Genomic DNA, 14270 nt, shown 5'->3' with positions numbered 1-14270 from the left:
CAGTGCTCTTTAACTTAAACTGATTTCTGGTTATATTTATATAAGTAATAATAATCCTACCAAATAAACTTAATAAGTACGTAATATGAATAATAATAACAATAATAGTAATAGTAGTAGCAGTAGTGCAAGTAGTCTCACAATAAAGATAAAAAGTTATACATTTTTATTGTAGCTTCTTAAATAGATTACTAACTGAGAAAATAATGTATAATAAAAGACTTTAAATATATGATAATGATCAAAATTTTAATTTTAATAAAATGTTTTGAAATTGTTGCAATCACATCAAGTTAATGACAAAATTTTATAGCAACAGTACAGGAAGGAATAAGTTGAACAAGACTTAAACTTTGAATTGTGGACTTAAAAAAGAACAAAAAAATAATTTAAGCTTGTCTAGAAATACAAAGCCGAATTGCACACTGGCATTCATTACTATCACTGTAATTAGAACCGATCGATCCGTGATTATCCGTTACGTGTCTGACTAATTACTAAGTGTACACAGATCCCGCTCCTTTTGGACAATAAGGGTTCGGGGGTGAAAAGAGCAAGCGAGAATGCAATGTGTGCTGGAGCCGAGCCTCTACTATCATCCTGCTTTGTACTTCCTGACTGCAACCCGCCCACGGAGCCCCGTTACAATACAGCTGCCATGTAAGTAGTATTTTCCACAGCTAATGACGTCCGAAAAGTAGAAAACATATCAGCCCGCTGAAAGGTCAAAGCAGCTTGTCAGCACCACGTTAATCGCCGATTTTGATTGTCTGATAATGGCTTACATTTTCAGCTCCCCGGAAAGTATTTACTTCTCGCTGATAATATACAGCAAATGTGATGGATTTTTTAAAATGGAATTTATGCGCCTGCACAGCTGCCTGTCCCGTGTCCCGCCCCCTTAACTGGCCTTAACGGGGATGCTGAGCACATGATAGTAAATGTAAACACACAAAGGCATTTTCAGCTGTAGTATTCACGTGGATTGTCTGGTGGCGGTAACAATTAACCCTGCACTTCCAAGCCGTTCACTTCCACGTGTTCCCCCTCTCACGCCTCAGACGTATTTGTGTGTGTGCCTCTGCGTGTGCGTGTGTGCGTTCGAAGCCACTACGGGGCTCCCACACTGTCCCAAACATCTGCAAATTAGCACACTTTTCATGCCCTCTGCCCCAGAACTGAGCCGGGACGTTCTTTGTCACTACTTTGCGTAAATCTTTTCTCAATCCCTAAAGCACCATAAAAGTAGTCAAAACAACCAACCTTTATGCATTCCCGTAAACCTGTCTTTCAGAACAGTGAGTTCGTATATCTTTCCGAATTCCTCAAACAGGGGTTTCAGGTCTTTTTCCTCCAGGTTTCTGGGAATCTGCCCGATGAAAAGCTTGATGGCGTCGTGGTCCTTCATTGGAATGGTGTTCTGGCCGATGGTAAGCCCGTTCATCCTGCCGGCGCTGTTCGTGGTGCTGAATCCATTCTCTTGCTGCACTCCGTTTGCAGTGACTGTAGCCATCTTTCCTCAATGGGCCGGCGGGCTGCTCTCTCTCTCTCTCTCTCTCTCTCTCTCTCTCTCGCTCTCTCTCTCTCGCCTCTGTGTAGTCAACTGCACATTGCACACTCCCCCCCTCCGTTATATCTTCCTGTCTCCCCACTCCTCCTCCGGTTCTCCCTCCCTACCCTCTCCTGTCCTTCCTTTACAGGCTAAGCCGCTTTGTTTGGAATCAGTGTTATTTATTTATTTATTTATTTATTTTTCTTATTCTTTATGAGTTTTTATTTTTTCCGCCCCCCCCTCCCCACACACACACTCACACTCCATCACCACCGCCACCCCCAAGCTGCCACTCTGTCCCGTGACGTCAGCTCATACTCTTATGAATACACCACGCCCACCATCTGATTTGCATAATGAGTTCGACCAAGGCGAATGGGAGAGCAGGTTGACTAAGGACCCCACAGGGCAGAGTAAGAACTCAAACATTTGGGTAGAGTGTAAAGGTTGGGACATTTAAATGATGCAAATTCAACATTAGTGCTTCTTCCCCAGCTTATCTGCGGTGGTTTAAGTTTGTCTCGGAGAGCAAAATTTGATGCTCCTTTTGGCGGAAAAATATTGACCTGATTTTAAACTAGTTTGAGTTCATCTCTAGTTCGTAATTTATTAATAATAGAAATTAATCAAAATCTAAATTGCTTTTAATGACTTAAATGTTAAGAGAACCAACCCTGCATTTTTGTGTTTTGTATAAAAGAAGATTCACGATAGTTACGTGGTGTTACTAAAAATGCTGTCCTCATAACCCTTCTTTGGTGTGGTGAACGTATTTGCCCATGTTATATATCCCCTGAGGTAAATAATGTGATTTATCTGGTATACTGGGGTAAAAAAAGTCTATGAGATGTATAGAAAGAAAAGCAGGAGAGTTGTATGTCTTAACACCAGTATTGAAAAACACTCTTATGAACCCTTGTAGAAATGATCTTTACACCAGCAGTTCTCAGGAGACAGGTCCCTGTTGATTTTCATTGTAACCATCTAACAAGGACTATTGTAGCCTACGCCTGGGACACCCGGTGAATTCTACTGGTGAAGCAGAAAAACAACACGGGTGGGATACATAAAAGCTCATATCTATGCTTTGGTCTACTAGTCTACTGTTCAATATGTATTGGTAGAGTTCTTTAAATAGAAGTACCAATGACTGCACGTTTTAATACGCAATACAGTCATAAGTCTACAATCATGCAGAAATCTGAAAAACTTAGTGCAAGGTCATTTAACTTAGAATGACCCTGGAGGCTTTGAGATTTTACCCAGATGAAGAATTACATTTAGTATAGTGTTTGTGGACACTTCAGTATTTTTTTTCTAAGACAAATTCTTTCAAGATTTCACCCTCTTAATTAAAAAAAAGGACCTATAAAATATTGAAAATTTAGATTACTAAATTGGCATCGCAAGTTATGCTCCAAGTCTTCATATGCGTTTTGACATTTTGGCTTGTTTGTTTGTTTTTTAAAACTGTTTTCTTCAAAATAGCAGTAGATACTCTGCAAGCTCACTAGATAATTTCAGATTCTTGGCATATTTATCTTTGATTTGAAACTATAGCTGATTTAATAAAAAGGTGATTCTGAAAGAAACTAGTAGCTTTCCAGGTGTTAGAATCATCTGCAATGTCTGAGTGAATAACTAAAAAGTTTGCCACAACCTTCGTGGTACAAGAGTTTTAATAAAATAAAACATATTTTTCTTTCTCACTGAGATAAAGGCAAGGAGGTAGCGAGAAAAAAGGTGAAGAGAATAAAATAGTGTTTGAAATAATGTTAGCTGAAACCTCTGGATTTAAAGCCGCTGTCTGTCACTGTCCATGGTGCTGAGCCAGTGCTGCCATTCATAGACCGTGAAATAGATTGGAGCTACAGTTTTAACAGTACGTTTGCACTACAAATTCTCCATACATTCTATCTAAGTCCTATGAACCTTTACGAACCTTTCAGGCCTTTTCACGATGCAGAGAATGATGCATTCAGCACCACTATCCATACAAGAGCCTTCCTCTTCATGCAAATAAGCATGTGCATGAGCAGTGTTTCATAACTTGCCATGTATTTTGTACAGTGAAACCTATAATTGATGCACATGTGAATATGAAATTCATGCAAGGCCAGTCAAGACCATATTGATATAGATAATTATGCTTAATTATGCAAACTGGCATTTATGTAGATCCTGCCATGCATCAATCATTGACTGTATCTGATAAGTTCAAGAGGTGAAGTTCTATACCTGACCCTGGCCTCTGTTCCTCTTGTTTTAATCTGGGAAGAAAAAAAAAACAGTCATTTGGGACCAATATAAAATCCCTGAAAACTGCATGTTTACTGAAGTGTATTCACCAGACATGCTTAACCTCTGTAAGGTCAGAATTAATTGGGTACTAAAAAATATGTCGTTAAATAATAAAGATTTCTTTGTACTGCTGCTTCTGCTAATTAGTACAATAATGGATCTTCACAAAATTTAACATTTTCATTGCTCTATCTATCTATCCATCTATCCATCTATCCATCCATCTATCCATCCATCTATCTATCTATCTATCTATCTATCTATCTATCTATCTATCTATCTATCTATCTATCTATCTATCTATCTATCTATCTATCTATCTATCTATCTATCTATCTATCTATCTATCTATCTATCGCTATCTTTACATAGATTTTTAGCCCAAGGCTATAATCTGGCATATTTACATTTGTTAAAATGTTCATTAATATGTATTTCCCCTCTTTCTAAAAATAAATAAATAAATAAATAAATAAAAATGAAAAACAATATTGTAGAGAAAATCAAGAAAAATCTCTCATGACAAGAAAACGAACTGACCAGTTACTTTCTCTCTGATACTGACGCAAATTTGACATTTAAATGCCTTTTCAGTGAGTTGCTTAGTGTTTGTGGTACTAGAGGAACAGTGTTATCTATCAAAAATAGAAAACAAGGTGGTCACCCCTGTAAATAAGTCATATTACAGCGTGATAAGAGCATATATTTGCAGGGGGTCATCCCAGTGGGAAGTGCCACAACGTAGCCAGTGAACTTTTTTGGTCACTAGGTGGTAGAGAAGTCAGCTTTGATGGATTATGTGCTGTTTGCTTTGTGTGTGTGTGTGTTTGTTCAGCCCTGATGTCTGTCAGAGTGAGTGGTCTTTAGGGATAGTGGTATTCCGAGAGCAACACTAACATCTGGTACTGCATTGTCTTTGTTATGGATACCTATTTATTTTCTATTTAATTGCATCTTTTTAGACAATCTAAAAAATCATACAGTTTTTCTCTCTTTTTTTCTGCTGTGAATGGGGATCAAAACACAATGGGTCTCCCTTGTCAGTACCATCAGGACCATTGTTTCCCAGAAAGACAGAGCTAATTTAGCTTCAGTGCTTCTTATTGGCTTTGTGATTTTTGTTTCCTTGTTTTTGTCATTTCTCTGCGGGATAGTTTGACTGCACAGCTGTGGAGACTTGGAAACTGCCTGGCAGGAGGAAATGCAGGTACTGTATGATCTCTTCAATTATGCCTGTGTGTAAGCATCCTCTTTGTTTGACGACAGGCAAGCATATTAGAAAGGTTGACAGGGTTCTTCTTCTTGTCTGTGCCAAGCTCAGCACCTGGATGGTTGCACAGGGCACCTCTCTCGATTGCTCTTCTTTCAGACAAAAGAGCAGTCAGAATAGTTCCAGCTGTGTTTGTGAAGTGAGGATGAACGACGCAGACACAAAGTAATCCCTCAAGGATCTTGCACTCCAAGAAACACTTTTCACTCAAATTATTTTCTTATTATTCCTGGATGGAAACTGCATTTTCCATTAAAAATGAGCGAGGATTTTTTTTCCCCTCACCAGGCTAGCAAGAATTGGAATCAAGGGGGGTGTGAACATTGCAAACGTGTCAGCAAAATCATTTCCAGACTAATGCAAAAAATATTTACCCAGAGTATTTCACACAGTACAACTGCTATTTTCCAGACCAGAGTGAATGCCATTTCTTTTTATTACCCAAATTATTCACACCACTGTCAAGGTGACTTGTTGGAATGTCACTGGCACACCACTTGAAACAGCTACCAAAAATATAGTCCCTTGAAGGAGCCAAATCAGTGACATAAGTCATGCATTGTATATAACAGCTTGGTGTCATGCAATATTCCTTTATACTGCGTGTTCATTATCCCATTAAACTGGATATATGGAGTGGCCCAGGTGGAACGTAGTCATGCATGAACATTTTTCACTGTCTGTTTTGTAGAGTGAGTCCAAAAGGAGAGCAACCATTGATATTCATGGCACAGCCAGTATGAGGTGTGGCAGTATTTTTTTGTGTGTGCGAATCTGTGAGTGTATATGGTAATACCAGAGCAGCCTCAAACCTCAACTGCAGTCGGGGTGGTGGAGGGTGGGTGGGTGGGTGGGGGGGATTCACTGTTCTCCCCACACAGGCTCTGCAAGATAAAGAACCACTCACTCAGAAGCCATAATTTTCTCTTAAAACACAATTTCTTGCCAGTTCATTTGCTTCTGTGCTGCAGGGAAAATGCCGAAGTGATTGTTGGTCTAGCCTGAACAATGTTTTTGCTAAATTAAGTTTTGCCCATTTTTATTTTGAAAAGGTGAATTACATGTCTATTTTCCATTTATGGGCGGTGTTTCATTTGTGCTGCTGTTGATGTAGCGTGGAATGATAAGCAGGCATCTTGCTGCATGTTTAAGTTCACTAGTGACGCAAGGTAGGAAATAAATGAGAGAAAAACAAGAAAGAGGTCAGGGAGACCACTGTGAGTCATCTTCTTTCTGGCAGCTAATGAATCCACATTGCTGTGTGCAGGCCTCCCCTGAGTACAGTCACATGGATTTCACTTCCATTGCTATTGCATGTAAATGCAGCATTTTGCTTTTTGTTAGGCATTCACAGTGAATCACTATGTATGTTATGTGTGGAAAGTGAGTTTACCTTTACCTGTTCTCCCAGACTAGATGAAAAGTTTTGCCAGATACAGACTTGAGGCCATTGAGGTCATCTTACAATCTTTAACTATGTCTGATTTGCCAGTCTGTCCTAAAACTGTGATTCAACTATGCAACTCCATCCATCCATTCATCCATCCATCTTCTTCTTCCGCTTTATCCGGGGCCAGGTCGCGGGGGCAGCAGCCTAAGCAGAGAAGCCCAGACCGCCCGCTCCCCTGCAACCTCCTCCAGCTTATCCGGGGGAACACCAAGGAGTTCCCAGGCCAGCCGAGAGATATAATCTCTCCAGCATGTCCTGGGTCTGCCGCGGGGCCTCCTCCCAGTGGGACATGCCCGGAACACCTCACCCAGGAGGCGCCCAGGAGGCATCCTTGTCAGATGCCCGAACCACCTCAGCTGGCTCCTTTCGATGTGGAGGAGCAGCTGCTCTACTCTGAGCCCCTCCCGGATGGCCGAACTTCTCACCCTATCTCTAAGGGAGAGGCCAGCCACCCTTCGGAGGAAGCTCATTTCTGCCGCTTGTATCCGCGATCTCGTTCTTTCGGTCACTACCCACAGCTCGTGGCCATAGGTGAGGGTAGGGACGTAGATCGACCAGTAAATTGAGAGCTATGCAACTCAGTGGTGTTAATATGCTGCCAGTGTGGTTTGTGAGACTGTGCCTACATGCACACTCACCCTCTCCTCTCACTCCCCTTCCCTCAGGCTGTTGTTCCAAAACTGATGTCACTTATCTGTCAAGCTAGATATTCCTGATATGGATTTTAAAGAACAGTACCTAAGGCTGTTTGAGCACATTATCTGTAACAGAAGTTCATATAACGTTCAGAGTTAGTGTGTTTATAATGACATTTAAACAAAAAATGTTTTTTTTTCATTCATCTCTAAAAGAAAACTTCAGTGGAAATTGTGATAATGTGTTAGATGTTTATTATATCATTGTAGTCTGTCTTTTTGATGTAAAATGTATCAAAGCCATTTTCAAAGCCATGCAGAGCTGGGACTGTTTCATGGCCTGACTTGGTAAGTTGACTCAGTTGTTTTATCTTTAAAAAAAAATTAAACACAGTGCACCAAAAAAGAAAGAAAGAAAAATAATTGCTTGCGACTATAGAAAGGAATACATGTTTCAGTATCCAGGAGACAGTTGTAGTACCATTACATTGCACTTACCAGACAAAGACTGTACTTTAGCAGAATTAGAGTGGAGGAGATGATATTAGGTAATGATGGAATCTGTTTGACGCAAGACTCTGGATATGGCTAAGATTTCAGTTTTTGGTATTCAAGCTACCCCCATGGTCCCTCAGCAGAGAAGACTTTTAAACAAGACAATAATCAATAATAGTTAGAACTTGGAAAATCAAAAAGAACTTATTTTAAATTATAACCAACGTTATAAAAGAGAACAGTGTCGTAGATAGCTCTGTCGTGAGACCAACACCGCTCCTGTGGAATAGCACGAGACAGCTACCCTGGCTCTCACCAAAGGTAACAAAATCTGCTCACTAATTAAAACAGTATATCTCATTCGCTTAATACTTAATCGGCACAGAAATCAGAAAGTGTAAACACAACATGTTGCGGTTTTACGGGGGTTATGCATCAGGCTATTTTTTCCCAACTACGATTTGTCATGTTTTCTATTAACAAACGAGTAAGTGCATGTTAATTAGCAAGTTTTATAAGGCTTGCCGAGAGAGTTTACCTTCAGAAAAAGCCAGGCTATTTTTTTCTCCCTTAGTAGTCTTTGTGCAAACTTAAGAAAAGAGGGCGCCAGCTCCAGCTACATATACAAACATTAAAGTGGTCTTCTCTATTAAGTCTCAGCAAGTAAAAAATGAACATGTACTCTGAACATGTTCCTTTCCTTGTCTAGTGTTTCATGAATGTGGACATGTGCTCGTTAATAATTCATAGACTAGAATAATTCCAAATATATTGAGTGGTCCCGGTAATCATGCTAAGAATGACCTTTACTTGACTAAATAGACACCTGAAGATTAAAAATGTCTCTCTTTTATTGACAAGGCAAAGACAACATAATGACTACAGACTATAAAAGTTATTGTTATTTCACCAGCTTGCAAAGAGAAGACTTTTCAAAGCTGTAGTCATAAGTGCCTTTAAAATAAACACCCCTCTGTGCTTGTCATTACCAACAATAACATCAGCACAATGTCATCAGTGTCTGAAAACATCAGAGCGAAATTGCTGTTTCAATTTGCAGTAGCATGCGTTGACAGATGTTTTTGTATATATAAAATAAGAGTGTTGATGTGCTGCAGTGTCCTTGGATTTTGAATCAACTTTTTCTTTAATACCTAGCTCGGGAAGGGCCACTTGGAGCATGGACGCCATTAACATGATGGAAATTACTGGTAGTCATCTGTTCATAATCATCATGACACAATAAAAATAATAATAATTGTGAGAAAGCACAACTGAATGATTAGTTTAGTAAAATGCCATTAAAGGGCCTGTCCTCACACTTCAATGGCAAAAATATACAATTCGCATTATTATTACTAATAAATGTAGACTCCAAGAATATGCAATTTAGTATGAAGTTCCATTGGAGGTTCGTTGCAGAGACATCTATAAGTCACAGAGACACATCATACTTTATGTATAACCAAAAGAAAGAAAGAAAGAAAGAAAGAAAGAAAGAAAGAAAGAAAGAAAGAAAGAAAGAAAGAAAGAAAGTCTGTTTTAGAGAACAGAATGCAAAATTCTCAAAATATTTGTTTGCCAAGAAATAAATAAGATTACGCTAAATACGGGACAGAAATGACAGAGGTATACTCTCCCTTATAGTTGGGTGAGGTACTTGCTCCTCTGAGGTCACCCACATCTGTTAGGCAGTTTCGCTATCAGTGATGATGAGACCAGTGTGCAGCTGGTAAGTTGGACTATTGTGCTTAGTCAGTGGTTGTGCACATAACAAAGTCAGTACAAAGTCATCATAAAAGTAAAGCCGCACATACAGTTATACACATAAACCAGCATGTAATAAGGTAGAAATACAACAGTTATTCATATTTAAATTTTTATGTTTTCCATAAAAAAGTGAAAAAACAACCACATATTTTAATTGAAACTACATAGTAACATAATACATAACCCACATCTGTGGACAGACTATGCAATAACACAACTTGTCTATATGTGTATTTTTTGTTGTCATCTTATATAACAAAGTCTTTTTTAAATTAGTTTGTAGTCTTTTTTCTTTATGGTTGACCGGCATCTCTTTGGTTTCATCTTGTATATCTGCACCTCTGCTCTTACCACCCCCATTCACCTTTCTGGCTCTACCCTAGTCTCAGTACCTCTAATACATTTGCAACCAACCCTCACTGCATGGCATCATGCCCTTTAATTCCCACAGAGTTACCCATGCAGACATGCAAATTCAAGTCAATCCTACATTCCTTGGAGTCAGACAAGGACCTTCACATTGTGTGACTCGACAGAAAGAGCACAGGGGAGTTTACACGGCAGTCATCCATTCTCAAGTTCATTTCTGCACCTTGCACCAATAGTCTGCACTCCTTTTCCATCACATGTGGCAGATGTGGAAACGTGTTAGCTGTTTTAGCTTATATTAGCAAAAATAATTGTATTCCTGTAAGGGCTGTTCGATATAATGATATATATCGGATGACGATATAAAAACGTCTATCGTTTCATTTTACGCTATCGTTTGTGCAATATTTTTTCATCGTTTTGATGGTCACTGTAGTGGCTATATTCATTTCTTAAAGTTCTCTCTTTCTCTTATATTTTATATAACCACACTACAGAGGGACTAGCGCCTGTTTTTATGCGTTGTGGTTAGCAACAACGACGGTAACAGCATCGCGTGTCCGCTTGTTTATGTTCCACATAAACCTTTCACAATAAAGCTCAAGATCCTGTTGAGACTTTTCAAAATAAACTGAATCACGTGAAAGAGCAGATTATTTACGGATGAGAATTAAAAAAGAGCCGCCAGGTGCTAAAAAATAAACCTTAGACTCAAACGTTAGAACAGGCTTTTCCCCGCAGCACGCTGTGTAATAAATACTCACAAAGAAAACGGCGGCCGTTACAACTTATGTCTAAAAATGTATAGTTTCATACATCGGTTAAAACACTCGACTCCAGCTACATGACGCGCAGCTGGAAACACTTCCCGCAAGATGAGCTGCCCGAGATTCACAGAATTTACAGAAAATGTTACATTTTTGTGATTTATATCGTTATCGGACGATAGAATTCTTATATCGGGATATGAGATTTTGGTCATATTGCACAGCCCTAATTCCTGTTATATGCAGTATCCAGAGTTTGATCAAAGTGGTTAGCTGTTTTTTTTTTCTGCTGTAGGCTTTTTCAACAGCTTGAGGTGAGCTGGAGCGCCCTTGGCAGCATGAGAAACACACATTTTTAATGGGCGTCTTTATGTCACAGCAGAGTTGCCATCACAGTCTATTTTTATTTTGGTTGAGGCCCGGCAGGATCAACGGTGTGGCATTTGAAGCTCTTGCCGCTGACTCACAAACAGTGTTGCTTCAGAGAGCCTACACAACTAGTTCACAAGCTGTTATGTCGCACATGTTGCCTTCCATCACGCTGCTTTGGAGAGACTGAAATAAAGTAACACTTTCCCTACTAAATCGATTTTTCATTAGCTTTTAGCACTGTGTTGTGCAAGCTGTTTGATTTCGGCAGCACTGCCTTTAGAGCTTTGGCTCAACACATCAAAACTCCTACATCTCCTCACAACTCCTAAAACCGTCGGAGGTTCCTTTCTGGTATTTTAGCCCAGAAATGGGAAACACAGCGTATACACAAGCAAGCACATATGCCAAAGAGACAGTTTGATAAGGAATGTGCATATTTTAGTTTACAGTTTAAAAAAGAATTCACAAAATTTTGCGCTGTGAGTTTTCTGTAAAAGGTAGAGAGACATTAGAAAATGATTAATAGTAATAACATAAAGGAACACAATATTCTTTGAGTATTTTCTGCACCTGTAACTATCCTTGCTCCTTTGCTTGTGCTGAATCCCTTTCAATGCGGTACATATATTGAAGGCACAGTTTTCATTTGAGTGTGTGTCCATACATGTGTGAGTCTCTATATGATTCACACAGCAGCTTGAGTATGTGGCAGAACAGAAGCCCTCCTCTCTTAAGATGTCTGAGGACCTCAGGGGCTCAATATAATATTGTTGTTTTCTACTTATTTTCTAAGAATGCTTCGTTCCCAGTAGTATGTTTCCATCCAATATAATGCTGTTTATTGTGCTGGGAGGACAGGATATGTTTGTTTTGCCATCTAAAGGATGTTTTTTTGTGTCTCCAAGCACTCAAGGTTGTACATTGAACAACTCATAAGTGCGCTGGCAAAGAGTACAAATAATGGTCCAACTGCGAGATGTTTCAGCTAGTAAACTTTTTATATATGTTGCTCTTTATGAAACATTTTCATAAATGTTTTCTTTAATATGCTGCAACCCAGATGAAGACTGCCCTGCAGAACTATAGTGGTTTATTATATAACTCTATTTGCTATACCGTGTTTCTGAATTACTTATTGTTTTTTTGTTGTTTTTTTTACTTCTCATCTTGAAGCAATTTGCTTCAGCGGAATATTAGAGACAAATTGCTCCATGGAGTGCTCCATAAACGAATCAGTTAATGTTAACCTTAGGCTAAAACTACATTACAAATAACATTTATTTACAATTATGTTTCTTGAATGGATACAGTTAACAGCTGATATTCATTAATCTGTAAACAAGTTGATTTGTACTCTGTAGTAGTTTGCAGTTGCAATTCATTTTGAATAGATATATTTTTTCCTTAATTTATGTCATCCATTCATACAGGAGTTTTCCCTTTTCTTTGCCTGCATTTCTGAGCCTATGAAACTGCAATAATGTTCAGTAAATATCCAAACCAAAATGGGTGCAGGTAAGGACGGTGGTTGTGGATCATTCGTGGTTTGTGCAATATGTAGAAGATAGAAGTATCAGTGTGATTTGTAATGCTATGAAAAATGCTATTACAGCATCATAATAATGAAAGCTATGGGATGGAGTTGTATTAGATAACTAAGAAAAAGAAAATGTTTCAGGTAACCCTTTTTATTTTTTATTGCTATTTAGTTACGTTTTTGCATAATGATTTCAAAGGTATTAGGTAACTCCGTCAGCCAGAGAACAAGATTGAATCCATTGTTCTCCTCTGATGGATCATTTGCAACAATCCAGAGATAAATCTGCTTTCTATTTTTGGGCTCTGACAGCCTCTACCTGTATCCAGCCGCCTGCTAGCCCCCACCCAGACAGTGACTGGCCTAATGTCTGGTCGCAGTGGCTTCCTCGAAGCGCTCCTGCAAGTTAATAAATTCTGGGCCATCTGTTTCCATACAGCCCCTTTCCATTACCAGGTCCCCCCCCTCCTTGGACTTCTATCTAATTAACTTTCCTCTCTCTGCTTCTCTTTGTGCCCACATTCGAACTGGGGAAAGAGAAGCAAGGAGAGCGAGGACAGCGAGAGCGAAAGGTAAATTTGTTTAACCTGATGTTTTCAGGCAAAGTAAACAGTGTGGTAACCTAGTTAGCTGCAGTGCTTTTTTGTATGATTTAACAATGATGTTATTAATAACCATGTGAGTCTGAAGGGTACTTAACCATGCAATAAAGAGATGGGGCACTGAGTGCCACTGTTCTGCCTTCGCTTTGGAGAGGAACACTAATTGCTAGTCGGGGAATCTAATGAAAACCCTCCAAACAAATAACAAAGCAGACATTGAAGAGTGTATGAAGTAGAACAAAGGGAGGAGAGCAATGCAAGAGAGAATATATGAAATAATTATAATAATAATAATAAAAAGTATTGCTATAGCTATTAAAAACAGTAAATGCGTGTCTGTGAACAAATAATAATTCAAAGTCACAATCTGCCAGTTGCAGATTGAAAAAAGGTATTAGAAATCAGGAAAATACATATTTATAGTAAGAATAAGGCAGGTAAAAACAAATAAAAAGCCGTTTTGAAACATATTTTAGGAAGAGATTTAAAAGCTGACACAAAGGTCATTATCATTTGGATGGGTTTTTCTTTATCAGATAGAAATGAGCAACATGGTTTGTTCACAGATTTTGTGTCCCTTCTTTTGGATCAATGCTGTTCTTGAGAACAGAAACGGCTGCAGAAAGAAAAACAGCTCTCTGACACTGAAAAGACTAGCAATGCCCACAGCATATAACGCTTTTAACTACTTTTTGCTCTCACAATCTAACTGAAAGCATCAACCATCAAAGCCATTAGGGTGCCAGAGTGCCCCTGTGGTTTTGCCATTAGCCCATAATATATTGGCAACAACATGCCACAATGGCACTACAGTATCATCATACATGCACTGAGGAAAAATATGGCACATAAATGGCATAGCCAAAAGAGCACAACGCTCCACACAAGGATAGGAATTCCTATTGTGGAGGAAATGTAAGTTATGTGTCTACATTAGGCTGTAATGTTTTTGGAAAAGATGATGCTACTTTTTTATGGTGAGGCTGTTGACTATTCATGAAAATCATGAAGGTAGCTGTAGGAGATTAGATACCTGCTGTTGCAAGAAGCCCACCAACCCACCAACTAGTAATTTTCAGATTTCTACCTGAGCTGTCGGTTTATATTGTTCTTTATAGGAGGTGCCAAGACCCCAAGGCTCACACTATCT

General features: G+C 39.0%; 1 protein-coding gene and 1 long non-coding RNA gene across 13 annotated transcripts in view; one reads left to right on the top strand and one right to left on the bottom strand.

Annotated features, from left to right (window-relative positions):
• The window catches only part of celf6 (CUGBP Elav-like family member 6), a 147117-nt gene extending 145425 nt beyond the window's left edge, over positions 1–1692 (bottom strand). For all 12 annotated transcript variants that reach the window (XR_003272806.2, XR_013907887.1, XR_013907875.1 and 9 more), the window contains exon 1: positions 1264–1692. Coding sequence is in view for 3 of the 12 variants with exons in the window: in XM_026173342.2 (XP_026029127.1) it covers positions 1264–1513 (250 nt within the window). In the remaining 9 variants the exon portion in view is untranslated. The remainder of the gene's footprint in view (positions 1–1263) is intronic.
• A 2787-nt stretch (positions 1693–4479) lies between these two features.
• LOC145427120 (uncharacterized) lies at positions 4480–9239 on the top strand. Its single transcript, XR_013907849.1, has 2 exons — positions 4480–5060; positions 6701–9239. It is a non-coding gene; the product is annotated as an uncharacterized LOC145427120 (long non-coding RNA).
• Positions 9240–14270: the final 5031 nt, after the last annotated feature.

Source organism: Astatotilapia calliptera, chromosome 1 (assembly GCF_964374335.1).
Source record: "Astatotilapia calliptera chromosome 1, fAstCal68.1, whole genome shotgun sequence".
Classification (NCBI taxonomy): domain Eukaryota; kingdom Metazoa; phylum Chordata; class Actinopteri; order Cichliformes; family Cichlidae; genus Astatotilapia; species Astatotilapia calliptera.
This window is presented reverse-complemented; position numbering and strand designations above follow the sequence as displayed.